General features: G+C 48.1%; 1 protein-coding gene across 10 annotated transcripts in view; it reads left to right on the top strand.

The window, feature by feature from the left end:
- The window catches only part of CHRDL1 (chordin like 1), a 123,795-nt gene extending 103,878 nt beyond the window's left edge, over positions 1-19,917 (top strand). For 7 of the 10 annotated variants that reach the window (XM_005673818.3, XM_005673817.3, XM_005673812.3 and 4 more), the window contains exons 8-12: positions 1,151-1,319; positions 5,200-5,409; positions 11,268-11,435; positions 13,896-13,985; positions 17,561-19,917. In XM_005673818.3, coding sequence (XP_005673875.1) covers positions 1,151-1,319; positions 5,200-5,409; positions 11,268-11,435; positions 13,896-13,985; positions 17,561-17,691 — 768 coding nt within the window. In that variant the 3' untranslated portion in view covers positions 17,692-19,917. The remainder of the gene's footprint in view (positions 1-1,150; positions 1,320-5,199; positions 5,410-11,267; positions 11,436-13,895; positions 13,986-17,560) is intronic. The other 3 variants (XM_005673815.3, XM_013986327.2, XM_021079622.1) reach the window with 1 other exon arrangement.

Raw genomic sequence — 22,039 nt, 5'->3', positions numbered from 1 at the left:
GTGACCTTGCTCCATGGTCGTTTCAAGCCCTCCATGATCTGGCTCCAGCCCACTTTTGGAATGTTATCCTTCAGCTCTTCCCTTTTATGGACTGCTTTGAGAGTCTCAGTACCTCTTTTGTTGTTGTTGTTTTTGTCTTTTTGTTTTTTCTAGGGCCGCACCTGCAGCATAGGCAGGTTCCCAGGCTAGGGATCCAATCAGCGCTACAGCTGCCAGCCTACACCACAGCCACAGCAATGCGGGATCTGAGCCGCGTCTGCGACCTATACCACAGCTCGTGGCAACGCCGGATCCTTAACCCCCTGAGCGAGGGCAGGGATCGAACCGGCAACCTCCTGGCTCCTAGTCGGATTCGTTAACCACTGAGCCACGATGGCAGCTCCTAGAATCTCAGTACCTCTTATCTAGACCAGACTTGCAGCCTCTTCCTTCTATCCACGTCCCCCTGCACATTATCCGGGCTCAATGCTTTGAAACACAGTTCTGATTTTTTTCCCCTTACTTGAAAAAAAAATCCCTCAAAGCCTTCTGCACCCTCACCTCTATTGCCTACCAAATAAAGTCCTCACCCTTAGCCTGTCGTTTCAAGCCCTCCGTGATCTGGCTCCAGCCCACTTTTGGAATGTTATCCTTCAGCTCTTCCCTTTTATGGACTCTATGTTCTCTGCTACACCTTCTCAACTTGGAAATCTCTGCTTGGAATATTCCTCACCAATTCTGCCTGTAAAAAGTCTACTCACCCTTCGTGGCCCAGGTCACAAACCCTTCCCAGCCGGAAGCTGTCTGTCTCATTCTGATTTGCGCAGCATTTTCTGCTTCTCCTGTGGTCTCTATCACTGTCTGCCTTGTGTTGCAGGTGACTCCTTTAATTCTTAAGCCTGAAGGTGAGATTTGGGGGAGTAGGAAAGACACTTTACCCTTTGGGGCTAATTTCTCCCTCAGGAGCTTGGTCTGGGAATCCAGCCATCTTCAAGAAGAGAGAAGAATCTTAACGTGTGGCCAGCACTGCTCTCCCTTCCCATTCCAATGGTTCCTCTTGGTGTGGGCAGACGAGCAGTTCGAGATCAGAGCTCATCACCGAAAATCATCCAACAGCTTTCTCATTGGTGGATTGCAGGCAGGGCTGAATTTGTCCTTTGTCCCTTTACAGAGACATTCTTACCACCGTTCTCACTATGATCCTCCACCAAGCCGACCAGCCGGAAGTCTGCCCCGCTTTCCCGGAGCCAGAAGTCACCGGGGAGCACTCATGGATTCACAGCAAGCATCGGGCACCATCGTTCAGATCGTCATCAATAACAAGCACAAGCATGGACAAGGTAAGGGGCTGCTTCTTTGGTACCACACCCACCTCGTGGCCGCAGCAGCCCTGATTTCTGGAGGGCTGAGCTGGCCATGGACCCTTTGTCCCGTGCATAGCATATGTTCACAGGTGGATCACTCACCATCTGGATCTAGCAAGCCAATGTGGACAAGTGACTCCAGGGCACTCTTAGAACTTCCCTAAATACAGCCCGGAGAGCCTCGTTTCTATTTCACACGTATCTGTCCTTACTTTGGACAAATGGCAAGAAAGCAGCGAACGTTTTCTTAGTTACCCCTGGGGGTTGAAGATCGTTTGGGAACGTTGGCTGGGGCTTCAACAGAATGAATGGTGGTTTGTTCTCCAGGAGCACACCCAATAGTTAAAGGTACTCAGTGCTCAACGCTTCTAAAGCTCTTATCCAAACCTTAGGAGTAGCAATTCTCTGCCTTCATTGCACCCCAGATGCTCCCGGGGCTCTTGCTAAAGGTCCTGATTCCGCACCCCAAGCTCAGAGATGCTCATTCATAGCGGGAGATTATCCTTTGATATGAGCCATCCAGTAAGAAATCCAGAAACCTTCTGGCTGGGCACCATGCAGCCCACTCAGCTGACCAGCTGGCTGCAGCAGGCACCCGCACACGTCCACCGGCCGTTCCTTCCTGCTCAGAGTTCTCTGGCCTCCAGTAGCAGGGGTGGGGCAGGAGAAACTCAATCAGACAATTGACTGCTTCTTACTTTTTTAGGCATCGTGTCAACCAGCTCTTCAGAGCAAAAGCTCAGCTGGTACCTTTTTATGAAACCACAAACATGTTTTGTTTCCTTTAAAGGAAAAACAAATCAAAGGCAGTTCTCTGAATGGGTTAAAAGTAATAAATTATTAAACCAAATGATTGAATAACAGGGGTGAAAAACAATCCGTTACAAAGAACTCCTACTATAAATCTCAGCAACGCTAGTCAGGCCAAAGCTAGTTGATCACATCTGTTATGAGTTAGATGTAAATTTCAGATTACAGATAAAAAAAATTAAATTGCTTTTGAAACTAACAGGCTTAAAAGAGGAACATTCAAAATAAAACTCTTAATAAAAAATGGTAACGTTCTAGAGGAATTGGAAATATTTACTATCGATCTGGGTTTGATTTGGAATTTATTATTTTTAAATTCCAAGGCGTTGATATGAATTTATGAAATGAGGAGGAAGAGTTGGGTAAAGATGCAGTTTGATTGTCAATCCTAAATTGCCTCCAATAGATTCCATTTGCTCTGAAAGGATTTCAAAGCCTTACAAAATGTGTGGGGAAATGGACTTCGAAAATCCTAAATCCCATGGAGTTCCCATTGTGGCTCAGCAGAGACAAATCTGACTAGGAACCATGAGGTCGTGGGTTCGATCCCTGGCCTCGCTCAGCGGGTTAAGGATCCGACATTGCCGTGAGCTGTGATGTGAGTCGCAGACGCAGCTCGGATCCCGTGTTGCTGTGGCTGTGGTGTAGGCCGGCAGCTACAGCTCCGATTCAACCTCTAGCCTGGGAACCTCCATATGTCACGGGTGCAACCCTAAAAAGACCAAAAAAAAAAAAAAAATCCCAAATCTCCTAATTTCCACAGGCCTCTGCATTTTCAGGGCAGAGGTGTATCCCTTGATTTCTCCACGTCAAAAGCCCCAGCTTTATGTTTATGCATTGGCCCCACTGATTTGGATACAGCCACTCTCTCCTGACCTTACTACTATCCCCACCTCCAACTCCCACCGCCCCAGCTGGGTGACTCAAAATCATCTTGAGGCTTCGTTGATGGAGAGAAGGTTGTGTTTCTCCCTAGAGAATTGCTCTCACCCTATTGCACTTCAGAGTGGAGACTCTCACCCATTCCAGATTGTTCCCTTGGTCCACATGTTTAGGGGAGAGGGAACTTGGCTATATAACACTGGGGGTCCTGACAGCCCCACTCCTTAGCCCTCCTGCCCCTGATGGGTTCCTCTGGGATACATCTACTTTGTCCCTTGCTAGAGTCCAAGAGGAGAAGCAGGGGGACCCCGCCATTTTTAACTTGAGTCCAGCCTAAATGTTCTGGAAGCAGACTCTGCACCCACCTGATCGCATTCTCTAGAAAGGAGTGCCACTGTCTGGGGAGGAGAGAGAAGAGAGAGAGGGCAGAAGAGAGAACAACACATCTGGTCCGTCTTGTTTTGGGATTCCAGCCACAGTTTCGATGTCAGGTCCCTATTCGATCTCCTGTAAGACTGGGAGCTTCTCTGCTTTAGGTTCTTGGAAATCTGGACAGGGATTGGCCTGTTAGAGTGCTTAGCACTCTAGCAGTTCTTGCAAAGAACAGGAAAAGGGAGCCAACATCGTCCATATTTCCTAATGTGACCCAGTGGACTTGATGAGAAAGAAATAGCCCAATGATTCATCCTTCTGAGGCCATTGTCTCGCAGCCAAATCAGTTCTTAGAAACGCCCCAAGTGGGGCTCTTTCTCCCACCCTCGCCCCGCCTTAAGTGATACAACCCACCCGAGAGATGTCGCTGATCGGGAGGCCGACAGGTCTCCCTGGGTATGATGAGGCGATGGGAATAATGAGAAACACACCCAGTGCCCGTCATGGCTTGGAATCTCCAGAGTGTCTCAGCACTTTCACAAAGGAGAGACCTCCTTCTCAGACCTCCCCATTTGCAGCAGGTCTTATGCTGGAGCCTAGCTCCTGGGTCTGACCATAGGAGCCCGATATGTTTTGATTGGTTTGCAGCGAAGGATGTTCCCGTGGCTGCATCTCTCCATAGACCCCTCAGCCCGCCGCTCAGACACTTGCTCTTGCAAGGCCCCTCAGAAACCCTGGAGCCAGTGACCTCTCCTCACTAAACAGGTGTGAGACCACCCAAGGGTATCTGTGGGGCAGGCAGTGATTCGCTGTAGCCAAATCCCTACCGCCACTATGAGGACACGGCACCTTACCTACAGATTAGAGGCATGAAAGGTGACCTATCACCACTTGCCTGGGAGGTGTGGGTCCTTTCCCTCTCAATCTTGTCTTAGCATCTACCTTCCCACGCCAGAGGGTGGACCGGCACCATGAAGCTCCCTATCCATCTGTGTTAGTAGATCTGATTCTCGTGGCATTTGACGTTCTGAGTGGATTTGCTTTAGGATCTGGAAAAACTGGCCCTTTGAGAAGAGCAATAGTGTTTGCCTCTAGGCTCCCTGGGCAGCAGACCTTTCGGTGAGATTTTCATCCACTTGGGCCACCCCAATCCACTATGGAACTGCAGGTATGAACACTACCTTCTAACAGAGGTTCTTTTTTATTTTTTTTATTTTTTTTTCTTATGGCTGCACCTGTGGCATATGGAAGTTCCCAGGCTAGGAGTCGAATCGAACAGCTGCTGGCATACACCACAGCCATGGCAATACTGAATCTGAGCCGTATCTGTGACCTATGCTGCAGCTCGTGGCAACGCTAGATCCTTAACCCACTGGGTAAGGCCAGGGATCAAACCCGCCTCCTCACAGAGGCAATGTCAGGTCCTTAACCTGCTGAGCCACAACAGGAACTCCATAAGAGAGGTTCTTTATCAGATACCCAGGACAGATAGAACTCTGCTTTCATGCATCCATTCTTTTCTCCATTTAAAAAATATTTATTGATGGCCTACTATGTGCCAGGCATTGTGGGCACCCAGAGGCTGTGGCCGAAGAACCTGAATAGTTGCTGACAGTCGAACAAGGCCCAAGCTGTCTTTTGGTTACAGAGGCTGCTCTGTAAACATCTCTCCCTGGCCACGACAAGAACAAAGGATGCCTGATGTCTTAAGGGGTTCAGGGCTTGGGTTCTGAGCACAGAGGCCCGTTTCAGCTCCCTAGCCTTTAATTTCCAGTCCTGTGTTCTCTTCCAGTGTGTGTTTCCAATGGAAAGACCTATTCTCATGGCGAGTCCTGGCACCCAAACCTTCGGGCATTTGGCATTGTGGAGTGTGTGCTGTGCACTTGTAATGTCACCAAGCAAGAGTGCAAGAAAATCCACTGCCCCAATCGATACCCCTGCAAGTATCCTCAAAAGATAGATGGAAAGTGCTGCAAGGTGTGTCCAGGTAAAAAGGCAAAAGGTGCGTTGGTTGGAAGCCCTGCCTTTGGCTGACGGAGATCCTCACATAGTCATTCTCACTGTTCCTTGAGCATCAGAAACGTAATCACAACCTACCATATAATTGTAATGGTAATAGCTCTACTAATAACGAACTACATTCACTCCTCTCTTGAAGGACTCAGAAGATGGTCGCTTGGAAGAAATTGCCGACTCAGAAATAGGCTGAGGATTTGCTTGTGTCTCCTGCACCTTTGACCCCAGCTTATGTGGCCCTAACAGCTGAACTTAAGCTTTGCTTTTCTGAATAGTAGAGAAATTAGGTTATTGTGATTATTAGGAAGGACAGTAGCACCCTCAGTTTGTATCACTGTTTAACTCATCAAAGCACCATCACCTCTATTTCCCCTTTCAGACAGGACTAGAGACAGGACAGGTGCAGTATAGTGGAAGGAGATGTAGTCTTAACTAAGTTGCTGTGTGACCCAGGCCTGCTCTGGGCTGCATCAGTCTCATCTGTACAATGAAAAGTTTGGACTCGTTCATCTCCAAGCTTCCTTCCAACACTAAAATCCTATCACAATATCATTATTTTGTATATAAAGTGAAATGGCTTGTTCAGAGTCATGGAAATAAATGATGAACCGAGGCTTGGAACCCAGGTCACTTCCTGCCCATTTTTTTCCAGGCCAGTGGAAAATGTTGACTGATTAAAAAAAAAGGGAAAATAACTTAGCTAAATGGTGGTTGTGCCACATGAGCTAGAGAAAAGTACAGTCTGTAGTATGGGATTGACAGAGTACTGGATTGGTAATCAAGCATTACGACCATCTTCCAGAGTAAAGAGGAGGCAGGGTGTGGATAGGAAGGACAGGAGCTATCTGATATGGAGGAGAGAACTGGGGCATTGAAAGTGATGAAGAAATGTACTCACTAGGACCCGGGAGAGAGCACATTCTGAGGAAACGGACATGGCGGCCACCCAGCCCCAATGACCTATTACAACTTCTGAGTCTGCGGTCTCACTTAGAAGTAGATCCAGCCACACAGTTTTCTTTTCTGCCGGGGGTCTAACGCCTATAATCATAAAAGTTATACAACAAGGTAATTCCAGACACAAACTCATAGTTACCTAAGCTACCCAGGTAAGATAAACCCTCCCACTGTATAGTACCCCAATTTGTTATCTCAGACCTTTAGACCCAATCCCATTTCTTTGCGTGGTTAGGATCCTATGGGGGTAGGTCATACAAATAAGAGTGAATGACTCAAAAAGTTGTGGGGACAGGACACAGAATAGGTATTATCCTTCAGGTTGGTGGTATTTATTAAAAACTTTACGTTCATGGAGTTCCCGTCGTGGCACAGTGGAAACGAATCCCCCTAGGATCCATGAGGATGTGGGTTCGATTCCTGGCCTCGCTCAGTAGGTTAAGGATCCGGCATTGCCATGAGCTGTGGCGTAGGCTGGCGGCAATAGCTCTGATTCGACCCCCAGCCTGGGAACCTCCATATGTGCGGCCCTGAAAAGACAAAAAAAAAAAAAAAAGGCAAAAAACTTTATGTTCATACTCTTTGGCTAAAGTAATCAGAGACATGCAGAGCTAGACAAGGATTTTTGTTGCAGTGCTGTTTACAATAGTGAAATATTGGAAAGAAATGAAAGTCTACCAGTATGGAAATAAATAAATTACAGTATATCTGTACTGTGGTGTATTATACGGCCATTAAAAATCACCATAGATCATGATTTAATGGCACAGAAAGGTATTTGCAGTATACTAAGTCCAAAGAGAAGCTTCAAAACGATATGTAGGGAGTTCCCGTCGTGGCGCAGTGGTTAACGAATCCGACTAGGAACCATGAGGTTGCGGGTTCGGTCCCTGCCCTTGCTCAGTGGGTTAACGATCCAGCGTTGCCGTGAGCTGTGGTGTAGGTTGCAGACGCGGCTTGGATCCCGAGTTGCTGTGGCTCTGGCGTAGGCCAGTGGCTGCAGCTCTGATTCGACCCCTAGCCTGGGAACCTCCATATGCCGCGGGAGCAGCCCAAGAAATAGCAAAAAAAGAGACAAAAAAAAACCGATATGTATATTATGATCCCACTTCCTGTGTGTGTGTTTTTTAAGCATTAATAATATGCTTAGACCAAAAAAAAAAAAAAAAGAGAGAGAGAGAGATTGGAAGAGCATCTGGCAGAATGTAACAGTGGCCACCTTTGGGTGGTTCAATTATAGGTAATTCTTATTTTCTTCTTTATAATTTCTAAATTTCCAACAAAGAACATGTATTACTTTGTTATTAGAAAAAAGTAATTAAAGCTATTATTTTAAGGAGTTCCCTGTGTCACAGTGGGTTAAGGACCCAGTGTTATCACTGCAGTGGCTTTGGTTGCTGCTGTGGCACAAGTTCGATCCCTGGCCCAGGAACTTCTGTATGCTGCGGGTGTGGCCAAAACAAACCAAAAAAAAGCTTATTATTTTAGTAAACTGCCCTCAGAGTCCCACTTGGGAATATATTGAAGAGTCTCATTGACTAAAACTACTTCTCTGGAAGAATGACTTTTCCCACTTTCTCAGGCTGCTCAGAGGTGTAGAGAGAGAGAACTTCCTGGGCAATGTGAAAGGAGAGAGTGGCTGTCCCATTCTGTGCGCCTGTCTCTCAGTGAGCCACTCATGGGTGTCTGCAATTTGCAAGTCTCCTGACGACCATGCTGCCCTGTAAGAGTCACTATCCACAGAGGCCCGCGTACCTCAAGGGTCGTGCACTTGTTCGTGCAGCATTCCATCTGGAAACACCTATTATGTGCCTGCTGTGTTCAAGACACTGTTTCAGGCACTGAGACTAAAGACATAAAGACATAGGCTACGTGCCAGCATGCTCCTTACATTCTAATGGGAAAAGAAAGACAATGAACATAAACTAATAAGGTACATTTTCAGTTGAGATAGTACTGTGAAGAAAAAAACAGATAGGATCCGCTGATAGTCAGTGGGAAAGGCAGGGTGAAGCACTTTCAGAAGACTGGTCAGGCGTTCCCGTTGTGGCACAGTGGAAACAAGTCCGACTCATATCCATGAGGTTGCAGGTTCGATCCCTGGCCTTGCTCAGGGATCGAAGGATCGGGCATTGCCGTGAGCTGTGGTGCAGGTCGCAGACACGGCTCGGATCCCGAGTTGCTGTGGCTCTGGCGGAGGCCAGCAGCTGTAGCTCTGATTCGAGCCCTAGCCTGGGAACCTCCATATGCTGCGGGTGCGCCCACCCCCCACCCAAAAAAAGACTGGTCAGTGACGGCTTCTCTGAGAAAGGCTGTTTGAGTCGAGACCTGAATGATGTGAAGGGGTGAGAAAGGAAGGTCATGACATCCTCAGTTGCTCAGAAAATGACACCCAGGAAGAGGAATAAAGAAGCGTGGCAAGAAGATCAATGGAAAAAAGAATAGCAAATTCAGTTCTTCATGTTGAGAAGGGAAACGTGAGACATAAAATTCACTGATGATGCAGCCAAGAGTATCAATAGATTGCAGGCCCCACCAGTAACAAACAAAGGCCAAAATAAAGGAAGTGGGTTTCACACACACACACACACACACCCCGCCCTCTTCTATTTGCTCTGGGAGAGGCTGGCCTTGCCTTGTGTGTATCAGTGGCCATGTGCTGGGTTGTGTAAGAAAGTTCCCCAGCTCACCTCTTATCCCCGTCATACCACCCCAATACCTGGATTTCCTGTAATGACACCGGTTTTTGGTTACAGCATGAAAAGGAATGATTTCTCACTTTCTTAGTTCTGGAGGGCTCAGGATGGGAGCATTCTCAGGGGAAGTGAGAATGGCCAGAAGTGACTTCAGGCGTGGCCTGCTTCCCTAGAAGGAGATGAAAATAGGTGAACATGGAGTGATCAGGAAGCACTTTGAAGGGGAGAGTGTGGAATGGAGGAGGTTCCCGAGTAGGTAGTTTGAGAGACACGCTCTGTGTATTGACTTGTAATGTTGTCATGTGCCAGCCGGGGTCAAGTCACTAATGGATTTTGCTGTTGGTTGATCCCTCCTGGTGAGTAAATCAAGCTCTTAGAGGGGAGGGGTGATGGTGCAGGACGGCTCTTCAGGACACTGGGACAACATTTAGCATAATTTGGGTACTTCCAGTATCATTCTGGATTTCATATGGCCATTATAGCTATAGCTAGGATTAGGCTGATGAGCAAGATTTAATACATGCACCCCGGCTCTCATTCTGGTAATTAAATACACAGAGGTTCCTGTTTACTCAGTCATCTCCCCCACCCATTTGAAAAATGCTAGCACACTTCCCTTAATTACCTAACATCACACCAAAAAAGACTGGCCCACCGAGTAATTAAATAAGTAAAAAGAAAGACAAAGAAAGCTTGACTCTAGGATAATCTACACATTGAGTGATCCACCCTGGAATCATGCAGAGAAGACTAGGATTTTTGTCCTTACGGTGCCAAAATGGTGGTGGGGGTGGGACAGCTAATCAGGTCAGCAAGAGACATGCAATAGCAATTTGATGACAACCTCTAGTCCAAATGCGTCTGGCTGGCGAACAGTGAGTCCCCCTAATTAGAGTCACAGGTCCAAAGCACTCAACACCCAATGCTTTCCACAGATATTCTTCCAGATGGCTTCTGTCCATATTCAGACTTTTTTAGGGTGTTCTCAGCTTCTCTTTGTTGTTCCTGATTTGAGCATTACACTTTATTTTTTAATATATTTTTTGTTAAAGGGTAGTTGATTTCCAGTGTTGTGCCAATTTCTGCTGGTAGCAAAGTGACCCAGTCATACATAGATAGACATTCTTTTTCTCACATTATCTTCCATCATGGTCTATTCCAAGACATTGGATATAGTTCCCTGTGCTGTACAGCAGGACCTCATGGCTTATCCATTCTAAATGTAGTCGTTTGCATCCACCAACCCCAAATTCCCTTTCCATCCCACTCCCTCCCTCATGGTAACCGTGAGAACATTACACCCATAGCTGAAGAGGGTGCTGATTACAAGGCCAGAAAAGGAACTTAACTCACAGAGAACCAACCTAGGGAACCTTCTTTCAGTAGGGGGCTGAGGAAAGAGGAGGGTGAAGCAGAATGGGGAGTAAGAGGGGACTGGTACTTTTATGTCTGGCAGCTGAAATCCAACAATTTAGTTCATACTTTAAATGATCCATAGTTGAGGGATTTGACCAATTTTTTTTTGTGTCTTCCAACCTTTCATTTGGCATAGCATACATATGACTAATCTGACATCTAGGTTTTGGCATTGACGTTGATCCGGTATTAGCATTTCCCTTACAAACAAATCAAAGAGCATTCAGAAATGTCAAGCCAATTTGGAGAGATCCTTTGGGCAAGTATATGCACATCAATGAGTGTCATAAATGTTTTCTAAGTATACCTAAGTGACGTCAGGGAAGTTAACCGAAGCCTTCTGTCGGCCCATTCCTTGGGTCTCTGTTGGCAACGTTGAACTAGACAAACCATGAGCATGGAAAATCCTAAGTTCCCTTAAGTGCCCAACAGATTTGTAGTTGATCCCATTCCTCCTCTTCATGAAAGAACACCTCTCATGCGGTGGTGGCGGATCCATTGTAGCTCTGGGGCCAGCGTTCTGTAGAACCACGGCTTCAGGCATCTCGTGGACTTAGAAGTCAAGTACTCCTTTGTGACTTGGTGGCTGTCACCGGAGCAGCCTAAGTTGAACCAGTGAAATATGGGTGGGATTTCCATCCCTGTAGGAATGTTCTTGTTGATTGTCCACTTTGGATGCGTGTGAGGTGCTGTGATACATGAGATATGTAAATGCAGGAGTTTGCTTCTAGTTTTGGAAAACCATGACAATTCTCTACTTGCTTCCTGATTCCAGAAGAACTTCCCAGCCAAAGCCTTGACAGCAAAGGCTACTTCTGTGGAGAAGAAACAATGCCTGTGTATGAGTCTGTGTTCATGGAGGATGGGGAGACCACCAGAAAAATCGCCTTGGAGACAGAGAGACCACCTCAGGTAGAGGTCCACGTTTGGACCATTCGAAAGGGTGAGCCAGACATTAATTTCCCGTTATTTTTTGGTAAGGGGGACACAGGGAAGGAAGGGAAGTCACCTTCACTTTGCTTCAACTTTTTCCTCTGTTTGGGTCAAAGATTTCCTGATTGCTTAGAAACTAACACATGACTCACACAGTTGCTATCGTGGCTTTTAACTTTAACCATGGCCTGGGCTAAAAAGTAAGTACTGGCCATTGGGGTTTGTTGTCTTTCTCTCAAACAACCAGGGCTGGTGGCGTGGTTCTTAATGCAGGCTGCACATCAGAATCATCTGGAAAGGTTTTTAAATACCAAATGCCTACCCCCAGAGAGGCTGACTAATTGGTCAGGCGTGAGGCTTGGGCTACAGTGTTTGTTCTCAAAGCTCCGCTGGTGATTCTAATGGACAGTCAAGGGTTGTAAACTACCAAACTGCAGTCCACCATGGTTTCCAAGACCGAAGCTCAACAACATGAGAATGCACTCACTCAGTGAGAAGCTGCGTCTCTCAAATCATGCTCGGTACTTTGCAGTTGCTCAAGTTGAAAACACCATCATCAAAAAGATTATAGTCTTACTGGAAGGACAACCCCGGTCATGATGTCCAGTTGCTTTTCTGATTCCTCACGTCGATGCCACAGCAAGCCACGTTCTGTGTCCTCTGCACCTACAGTTGTTCAAGCCATCCCATAGCTACGAGACTAGGGCTGATCTAGTCTGGTCAAGTTTGCTAGGAATCCGAGGGAGAGGTCAGATTTCAAGGAGGAAATAGTACACATCTTTTTTCAGCCGGCTCCCACATAAGGCTCGAGAGTGCTCAAACTTGAGGAAGTTTCAGCATCACAAAGGGAGCCGGTTTAAAACCCAGCTGCTTGGCCTGACCGAGAAATGAGAATTCAGGCGGCCTCTGGTAGGGTCTCAACATTTGCATCTCTAGCAAATAGCCAGGTGATGTTCATGGAGGTGGCATTTTATTTTATTTATTTATTTATTTTTGTCTTTTGTCTTTTTAGGGCGGCACCCTTGGCATATGGAGGTTCCCAGGCTAGGGGTCGAATCGGAGCTGTAACCGTCGGCCTACACCAGAGCCACAGCAACGCGGGATCTGAGCTGCATCTTCGACCTTCACCACAGCGCATGGCAACGCTGGATCCTTAACCCACTGAGTGAGGCCAGGGATTGAACCCGCCACCTCATGGTTCCTAGTCGGTTCGTTAACCACTGAGCCACGAAGGGAACTCCGGCACATGGCATTTTAGACCCTTCCTTGGGGAAACCCCTGCTCTAGATTTGTGTGGGCCTTTTTTTCTGTCCCTTTTCACACCAACCTTTCTTCCTGAAAGAAAGAGTTCTCCCTGCTCCTTAAAAATATGCTAGAACACACACATATATATCTCATCTCATGACTTTTGCTCTAGACCTAGGAATGTTGATTTGCTATCTCCAACTCCCTAAATCACCTCTTGTTCCCAGCCCTGGGGAATCTGTGCGTAGTAGACAGAGAGTAAATCCAGGCTTCCTCCCATTGCTCACTGTAGACCTCTTGAGGATTATTTAAGTGAGCTGGTAACATGTTGCCCCCTCAACTGCAAGGCAGTTTTCAGTGGTTCATATGTTATTTTGATAAAAGTTATTCAGGCAAAGTTAAGACTGCCAGAGCCCCCTTATTTTCATCATGCACATTTTTCTAAGGAAAAGCAAAAGGAAAACCATGCTTTGGGGTGAGTTCAAGAATAGGGATGGCAGCATTCCCATTGTGGCACAGCAGAAACGAACCTGACTAGTATCCATGAGGATTCGGGTTCAATCCCTGGTCCCACTCAGTGGGTCAAGGATCCGGCATGGCCCTGAGCTGCAGTGTAGGTTGAGCATGCAGCTCAGATCCTGTGTTGCTGTCGCTGTGGTGTAGGCTCCGATTTGCCCCCCAGCCTGGGAACTTCCATACGCTGTGGGCGCAGCCCTAAAAAAATATAGAAAAAACAAACAAACAAAAAAGAATAGGGATGGCTTCTCCATTTACACAAACAACCTGTCTGCAAGGCCCACGGCTGGCTCTCACTGCTGAATCAAGGGGTGGGTGGCAGCCCAGTGGCTTGGCAGGGACATAGTCTACCCAGGCTTGGGGCAAAGGCAGAATGTCTAATCCTGCCTTTGGCTGCAGGAAACTCCAGCCAGCACCCATGCTTGATTCCCTGTGGCTTTCCCAGGAACGGGTCCCACGGTCAGCAGCTCTGTCTCCCTTATCTCCATCCTCTGGAGAACCAGTGGGGAGGCCAGCGAGCCAAGGAACCAAATGGAGTCAATTATAACCCCCGAGCCGTCCAAGTCCTGGTTAAGCACATTACCCAGCCCAGCTCAAGACTCCTAAGCCCCACTAATGAAATGATATGCTCAGCCCGAGCAGAAAAAGGGGTTGATGGTTCCAAATAGAGAGCGCCTGACCACCTGCCCCACTTTGTGCTTGGCTCCAGGCATCCTCCAGCACTTCCATATTGAGAAGATCTCCAAGAGGATGTTTGAGGAGCTCCATCACTTCAAGCTGGTGACCAGGACAACACTGAGTAAGTGGTGACTCTCTTTACTCTTCCCAGGAGAACATATCTACTTTTCAATGTTAGCAGCGTCCCAAATAAAGTACCTGCCACGTCCTCACTGAACAGGAACAACACTCAATGTCAGCATTAGATGGTCTCTCTCCTGTCTGGTGACTAACCCCAGAGTCTCAAGAGGGTCAGAGGTCTGGTCTGTGTGTGGAGCCTTCGCATTTTGGCTGTGTTCTCAGTGGTGGGTACAAGAGACACAGAGAGAAAAATGGATGCACATCGATTCTTGGGTTGTATCAAAGCTCTGTTTAGGGGTTCCGGTCATGGCTCAGCAGAAATGAATCCAGCTAGTATCCATGAGGACCAAGGTTCGATCCCTGGCCCGGTTCAGTGGGTTAAGGATCTGGCGTTGCTGTGAGCTGTGGTGTAGGTTGCAGATGTAGCTGGGATCTGACATTGCTGTGGCTGTGGTGTAGGCCGGCAGCTGCGGCTCCGATTCAGCCCTTAGCCTGGAACTTCCATATGCCATAGGTGTGGCCTAAAAAGACAAAAAGGTTTTAACAATTTAAAAAAAGCTCTGTTTACTCTTTGGGACTGCCCCGGGTGGTGACATTTCTTCCGAAGCACTCAGACACTCAGGCATGCTTGCAGCTCTCCCACTTTCTACACTAGATGGAGCCTGGGACTAGATCCTGCTAGGCACTGGGCCGTGGGGTGTGGGGCAGGGGGAGCATTTCTGAAGGAATAAAAGGCACAGAATGTCTATCCACAGGGAATTTTAATGGGCGAGACGGAACATGAAAACGCCTTCCCTCTGAATTAGTATAGTTCTGAAGAGTGAAATGCCTAAGTGCTCAGGGGACTCTGCAAAGAACAATGAGATGACAGCCAGGTGGGCTTAGTCGGGAAGACTTCGGGGAGGAGGTGAGTTTTGAAAGAGAAGGGTGTGACTGGGCAACAGGTCAGGAAATCAGTCCAGGGAGAGGGTGCAGCCTAAGAGAAGACTCAGGAGCAAACAAGAAACGTGGGTGCGGGTGAGTGTGTGGGTGTGGGTGAGGAAGATTTACAAAGGTCACATAGGGTGCACCGCAAGATGAGAAGAGTTGGAAGTAGGAAGTAGTCAGGGGCCCCGAAGAAGCTGGTGAGAGGTTCCCATAGAAGGCAAGTCGCATGGGTAGTTGCTGCAGTTGTTGGTGCTGCATGTAACGTATCGGTATCAAAATGATGCTACCGAAAGATGTCTCTTGGCGGTCAGATGGATTTATTAAGCACCTACTTTGACGAAGCCATATTCTGAAGAGCCCAATATGCCAAGCTAAGAAGTTGGACTTGATCTCCAGGCCAGAGAACCCCAGTGGGTTTTTTTTAAGCAAGTAAATGGTGCATTCAGATCTGTGTTTTAGAAAGCGGTACTTGCTGTATGGAGTGGAAGGTGGGCTTTTAGTGCGAGAGCTGGTGATAGTCTGTAGGAAGCTGTCATACTGCCTTAAGTCGGTTAGACAGGGGAGGTGGGGTCCCTGTGAGGGACATTTCTGAGGTCACATCATCAAGATCAGTATCAAAGAAGGAAATGAGTTTGGAGTGACTCCAGTGGTAACAATTTTATGGACTGAAGAGTAATACCATTCACCAATGGGAAACTCTGGAGAAGGAGCAGGTACTGGTGAAAAAAAATGAGTTTTACTTGGAACATGTTTAGATTAAGATGCTTGAAGGCCATTTGAGTGGTTATCTAATAGGCAGCTAGCTGGACATAGGGTCAATGAGGTCAATTATTATTCTGCAGGACATGGGTAGACACTTAACTGGACATTAGGAGAATTCACATTGGAGGAGTTGGGAGTTCTTATGAGTAAGGAATAAAGGAGGTGGAGTCTAGGATCCCCGGATCCAATGATGTGACTTTTGAAATTACCAGTTAACTTCAAAGACCATGTTTTTGTTCATACTCTGAGCAAGGTGCCGTACTAGGCCCTGGGGGGACTTGAAAGATGATTTAAACCAACTCTGCCCCTCACTGTCAGGATTTGGGGTGTATAACGCAAGTAGATGGTGTGTGACACTAACGGTGTGCAGCTGACGGAAGGGGATCATGAGATGATCTGCAGGGTCACCTGGGGACAAAGAAGAACAAGCCTGACACCTGGATAGCACATGCCCATTAGATCTTGGCACACACATGGGATCCCAGAGAATAGGAAAAGGTGCCGAATCCCAGGGAGAAGAGAGCAGACAGATGGAGGCTGTAAGGAAGGGGTCATGGTCCCCTGTGATGAGAGAAAGAAAAGAGGTTCAACATCAATTCTGGATTAAGAAGAGCTTGCTGACCTTGGACTAGGCATTCTCCAGGTTGCAACATCATGAGCACGGGAATAAAAGGGAGATGAAGAGGGCATCCGGGGTGAGTATTTTGTTAGGAGGGCTTTTTGACAGAGCAGGATGCTAGGAGAAGGAAGCTCTTGCCGCTGAGGGACCAGGAAAGTTAGAGGAGGGATGCTTCAGCAATATCGGGTGGTTTCCAGTGCTCAGCATGGGGTGCGCATTCAAAAACTGCTCAGACTGGAGTTCCCGTCGTGGCTCAGTGGAAACAAATCTGACTCGCATCCATGAGGACACAGGTTTGATCCCTGGCCTCGCTCAGTGGGTTAAGGATCCGGCATTGCCGTGAATTGCGGTGTAGGTCGCAGACGTGGCTCAGATCCCGCATTGCTGTGGCTGTGGCGTAGGCTGGCAGCTGCAGCTCTGATTCGACCCCTAGCCTGGGAACCTACATATGCTGCGGGTTCGGCCTTAAAAAGACAAAAACAAAAACAAAAAACTGCGCAGTCAGCGTGACAGGAGGAGGGATAGGGAAGTTGATAGGGATAGATAGGAAGTATGGAAACTTCCATGGTGGGGCCAGGGGGAGGAGAAAACAGGGCCTGGAAAGGGACAGGAGCAGGTGGCACAGGGAACAGAAGGGGGGTAGCAGTGTTTGTCCAGGGCAGAGAGGGTGGACCTCTCTGAAGAGCCAGGGGGCCCAGGTGGGGTAGGGCTGCTGAAGGCGGTCGGAGGACAGTGTGTGGGCAGAAGAGAAAGCAGAGGGGAGCAGTTTTTAACGAAGGGCAGCAGGAATGGAGAAAAGCAGTAAATAATCAAGTAGCCCAGACTAATATCAAGGCCTCGAAGAGGAGGCAAAACCCCAGTAATGTACCAGGTACTGTTCTCCAAAGCGCCTTATTTGACCTGGCGCCCAGTGAGCCCCATACTAGCCTAACAACCTGACAGCGGAGACTTTTGCAAACGCTAAGTAGACTGTAAACATCCCAAGAATAATACTTAGGTTGTACTCTTGGGGGAGACAGGCCTGTGTTATTCTTGGGATGCTTACAAATGCCGCGTGCGGAAGACTCCATGGCCCATTTTCCACATGTGTCCCCAGAAAAGTGTTTTGGGGGCTGTTTTGCTGAAAGTCTGGGACGCTTGTATTCCAGCTCCCCGGGGCGGGGGGGGGGGCTGTGCATCAGTGGGGAAGGACGGCGGATGCTGAGTCTACCCCTCATTGGCTCTGCTCTCCTCTTACATCTCTGGGCCACTTTCTGTTTGTCTTTTAGGCCAGTGGAAGATCTTCACTGAAGGAGAAGCCCAGATCAGCCAGATGTGTTCAAGTCGCGTGTGCAGAACAGAGCTCGAAGATTTGGTCAAGGTTTTGTACCTGGAAAGGTCTGAAAAGGGCCACTGTTAGACAAGACAGACCGTGTTGGATAGGGTAACGCAAGAAAATTCAAGCTGCAGCTGGACTGCAGGCTTACTTTGCTTAAGTCAACAGTGCCCTAAACCCCCCAACTCAAATGCAGTCAATTATTCACGCCCAGCACAGCATAACTTGCTCCTTTATCAGAGTGGTGTGTCAGCCCTTAAACATCTCCTCCAGAAAGACTTAGAGGAGTCTTGAATGGTCTGCGGGAGGCAGAGGGCTAGAATACCACAGCACCGCTCTAGTTTCTGGGAGAATCACATTTCTTTACAGGTTAAAGAGTTAACAAAACCCTCGGGTTTCTGTCTAGAAAGTTATTCCAATGAAAGAACGAGAAGGGAATTGCTTAGTAGGAGTTCTGTAGTGCAGAGAAAATATTTGTATGAAATTATGCTCTTCACATTTTAGAATGTCTTGGGTTGTTTTTTTTTTTTTTTTTTTTTTTTTTTTATAAAACATTAACTCCTCGTCTTCGCACACACACTAAACTACAGCCTTCATTCTGAGGCCAAGCCAGTGTAGAGTCTCCCCGCTTTTGCCTTGCCTGGCGCGCAAGTAGTTTGGGGGCGGTTGGTACCCCTGGGGGTAAATCAGGACTCGTGAGTGGAAGACTGTGCCCTTGGGTCTGTGGTGTGGTTGCTGGAAGTCACCAGTTCTGGCGAAGATGAAGCGCACCGGGTCACGGCCACTTTCACTTCAAGGCGGGAAAGAACTTGCCCCAAGTGACACCATCTCCCGTTTCTCGCTGAACCCCTGGGGCCTCCATCAAGAAGTCAAAGTTGGGGAGATTTGTCAGAACCTGAACCCATATGTGACAAAAGAATTTGTGAGGAAAGGAGTTGATGGAAGTCAACCAGGCCAGTCGTGTGTTTTCAAGTCAGTAAAACTCACCCATTAACAGTTCAGTCCTCGCTCCTATTCTCTAGTCCAAAAACTTCAGGTCAGTGATGACAGCCTAGAAGCTTCTTAGAGAGGCATTTTCCTCTTTTCCTCCAGTGAACAGAGTTGCCTTTTACTTGGCAAAAGGGCTCCATTCCTCGTGAGCTTCAGTTAGGAGAATGGTTGCTCGGTTAGGCAGATGGGGGTCCCGATATGATCTTTATTCTAAACCTTCCTACCATTGTCATCTCGTCCACCAAGCGTGGATTTGAATCCTGAGTCCCAGAGAAGGCTGCTCCGAAAAAGTCTCTTTGCAGCCCTCCTGCCAGGGCCCTACATGACCGAGTCTGAGGCCTGGCTTTAGAAATCATCTTGGTGAGAAAACTATAAAGTTCTCCCCAGCAGGGATCTCAAGCTTGCTTTCTAGATTTATCTCCTCTGAAGAGGTAGAAATGAACTCTAGTGAGGGCTTCAGAGATTTTAAGGACCCAGCAATCCCATGTTTCCTACTCTGGGACCACAGGTCCCGTTCTTCCTTAATTTGACACCAGTGGGGGACAATGGACAGTTCAGTCTTTATGGCAACCTGACACAAAGGAGTCTGTCCTCCTAAAAGAGACACAGGGGCCTGATGACCAGGCCTTCATGGAACCACCAGTCCCTCAGACACGTTCTCCTGGGGAAAAGGAAGCAGGACATACAAGGCTGAAAGGCCACAGAGCGTTACTGGGGACAAGGAGGGTGGAGGATATTTAGCTGCCACCTCTCCCTCAGAGGGGGCAGTGTTTCCATACTGTGGAAACAAGCCACCGGATCCAGAAGAGAAGCAGTGATGTCGCCCTTCTGGATGACTCACCCCCAAGTCTTCCCACCCAGGTGTTCTCTGAAAGCTCGACCTAAAGGGAAACCCCAGGGAGCTCCCCTAGAGAGACTCCTGTCCCCAGGTGCCTGGACACACCTCTGCAAAGCGTGTGTGTGAAGCGGGAGCTGGGGAGCTGTGCTAGGCCGCCGTGGAAACCCTCCAGTGTTCGGTGTGGTGTAGGGAGTAGGACATAGAGAACAGAGGCCCAGCCGCCTGTAGTGAGTAGAGAGGATTGGATGTGGTTCTTCTTATGTATTTATTTGTACCATAAGCACTTGGAACAACAAAGCCCATAAGCACCATTTAGCAGTCGTAGCCACTTTATAGTTAACGCATGTAAACAAGTAAGAGTAAACATAACAGTACTACCCTCTCACTCTTCTCACAGGACATGTACCTAAATGGGGTACTTATTTATGTAGTCACTGCATTTCTGGATTTTTAAATTAATAAAAAAAGTTAATTTGGAAAAATCCTGTGCAGGAATGTGGCGTGAGTGCTTGACTGCGGACAGTGCTGATCTTGGACTGGGTCACAGGTGACGGGCGGGCCTGGCTTTTGCACGCTCAGCTTGACATCCTTCCCCCACTACAGCCTCATGCTTAGGCGTGAGAACTTGGCCATCAGAATCCCAGCTCTACACTTAGCATCTGCGTCTGTCCCCCCAACGTTAGAATGGGGATAACAGTGGGGCTGTCGCCCGTTTCTTAAAAGCTTGCAGCGAGATTTAATTGGCTCAGTTCATGTTAAGTGATTAGAATAGTGTCTGGTGCATAGTGAACATTCACTCATGACCACGGATATTCAAAAATGTCATGGCACTGAGAATGGCCATTGATTTCTGGCCTCCCTTTAGGCCAAGCCCCTTAAGAGCTTGGGAACAGAAGGCTTGGCTTTCAAGGAGACTTGGATTTCAAGAAGGCTTGAGTTTTGGAGTTCCCGTCGTGGCTCAGTGGTTAACAAATCCGACTAGGAACCATGAGGCTGCGGGTTCAATCTCTGGCCTTGCTCAGTGGGTTAAGGATTCGGGATTGCCATGAGCTGTGACATAGGTCGCAGACGCGGCTCGGATCCTGCGTTGCTGTGGCTGTGGTTGGCGGCTACAGCTCCGATTAGACCCTAGCCTGGGAATCTCCATATGCCGCGGGAGTGGCCCTAGCAAAGACAAAAAAGCTTGAGTTTTGGTCTGCTGCTCAGGGGCAACTTTGCACACGGAGCAGGGCAAAAGTGTCATCACGTATGTTGATCCAGGCTAAATTCCCTCAAACCCCTAATAGGAGCTAAATGTATGCTATCCCAGAAGCCAACATCTAAGAGAGCTACAAGGCCACATAATATAAGGACGAGAAAAGAAGGCCTTGGTGTTAGCAACACAGACGTCATTGGTGGCGCAATGTCAGGAAAGTGATAGGCACAGAGGCCAGAAGTGAGTGGGGACTTGAAGAAGTGGAGGCGGAAGGATGGAAACTCGAGGAGACCCTTTGGAGAGGCTCAGTTACCGAGAGTGGATTGAGCAGGTGAAGGAAGTAGCTGGAGAAGGAGGAGGTCAGAGGAAAGTTTTGTCGTAAATACGGGAGCTATTTGGCCATGTCCGAATACCAAAGGGAGGGACCCTATAAAGAGGAAAAGATGGAAGGTGAGGGGAAAGGAGGTTAGGCTACTGTGTGGGGTGCATAAGAAGCCAAGCCCTCAGGCTGAGCCCTCAAACCACAATTCCTGACCGACAACCTGGGCCGATTTTTGGCCTTTGGTTGCCAATCCCTTACTGTAATTAGCTGCACCTAGTTCTGGTCATCTCTCCTTGCTTGGTCCCTCTTTATACCTGGCATACGTTCTTCTGGAATGATGTGTAATGGCTGTAAATCCCAATATCGCTCTGCCTCCACTGGGGAAAGCACACATAAACCAGACGCGTTGGCTCCTCTGGCATGCTTCTCTTTCCCTGATTATCACATCCACATTTCACCAATCCTTTCACTTTGGTCTCGGAAAGGTCAGCCCGTGTGTATTGCCTTTTGCTCTTATCTTCCTCTTTATGAGCTTTTCCTCCCTAGTGTCTCTCCCCCCGCCCCCCAAGTAATTCCCAGGACGCACCCAAGATCATCTCTTATGGGCTCAGGACAAGTCCCACCTGCTACCACATTACCCACCTTTTTGTTCCTTTCTTGCTCTGTTGCCCTCGTGAGAGGCACTGCTGGAGAAAATGGCAATCCACTGCCTCTATCACATCTCTGCTGATGGCCACCACCACCACCAGCTGTGGTATTGCTGATGGCTGCTCCTTCTGCTGGCCAAGACGTGCCACCATGGCGAGGGAGCTCCGGAGTCCTCAGTGCTCCCCCTTGGGCCCCGTATCCCGTGGACAAGTGGAGAGAAGGCCCTCCTCCCTCCGGATGCGATGCTACCCTCTGCCTTCTTACATTAAACCAGCGAATGCATGGATGTTGAGTGCGTATTATGTGGACCAAAGCATGGTCTTCTTGTGCTTCGGAGTCTCCCAGAATTTTTCACGGAAACAAGCCCTTACTAACCTTTTAGATTCCACGCTCTGCTCTTCTCAGGGCTCAATTGCCGGTATAGAGACGCTCTGGTGAA

Source organism: Sus scrofa, chromosome X (genome assembly GCF_000003025.6).
Source record: "Sus scrofa isolate TJ Tabasco breed Duroc chromosome X, Sscrofa11.1, whole genome shotgun sequence".
Taxonomy (NCBI): domain Eukaryota; kingdom Metazoa; phylum Chordata; class Mammalia; order Artiodactyla; family Suidae; genus Sus; species Sus scrofa.
This window is presented reverse-complemented; position numbering and strand designations above follow the sequence as displayed.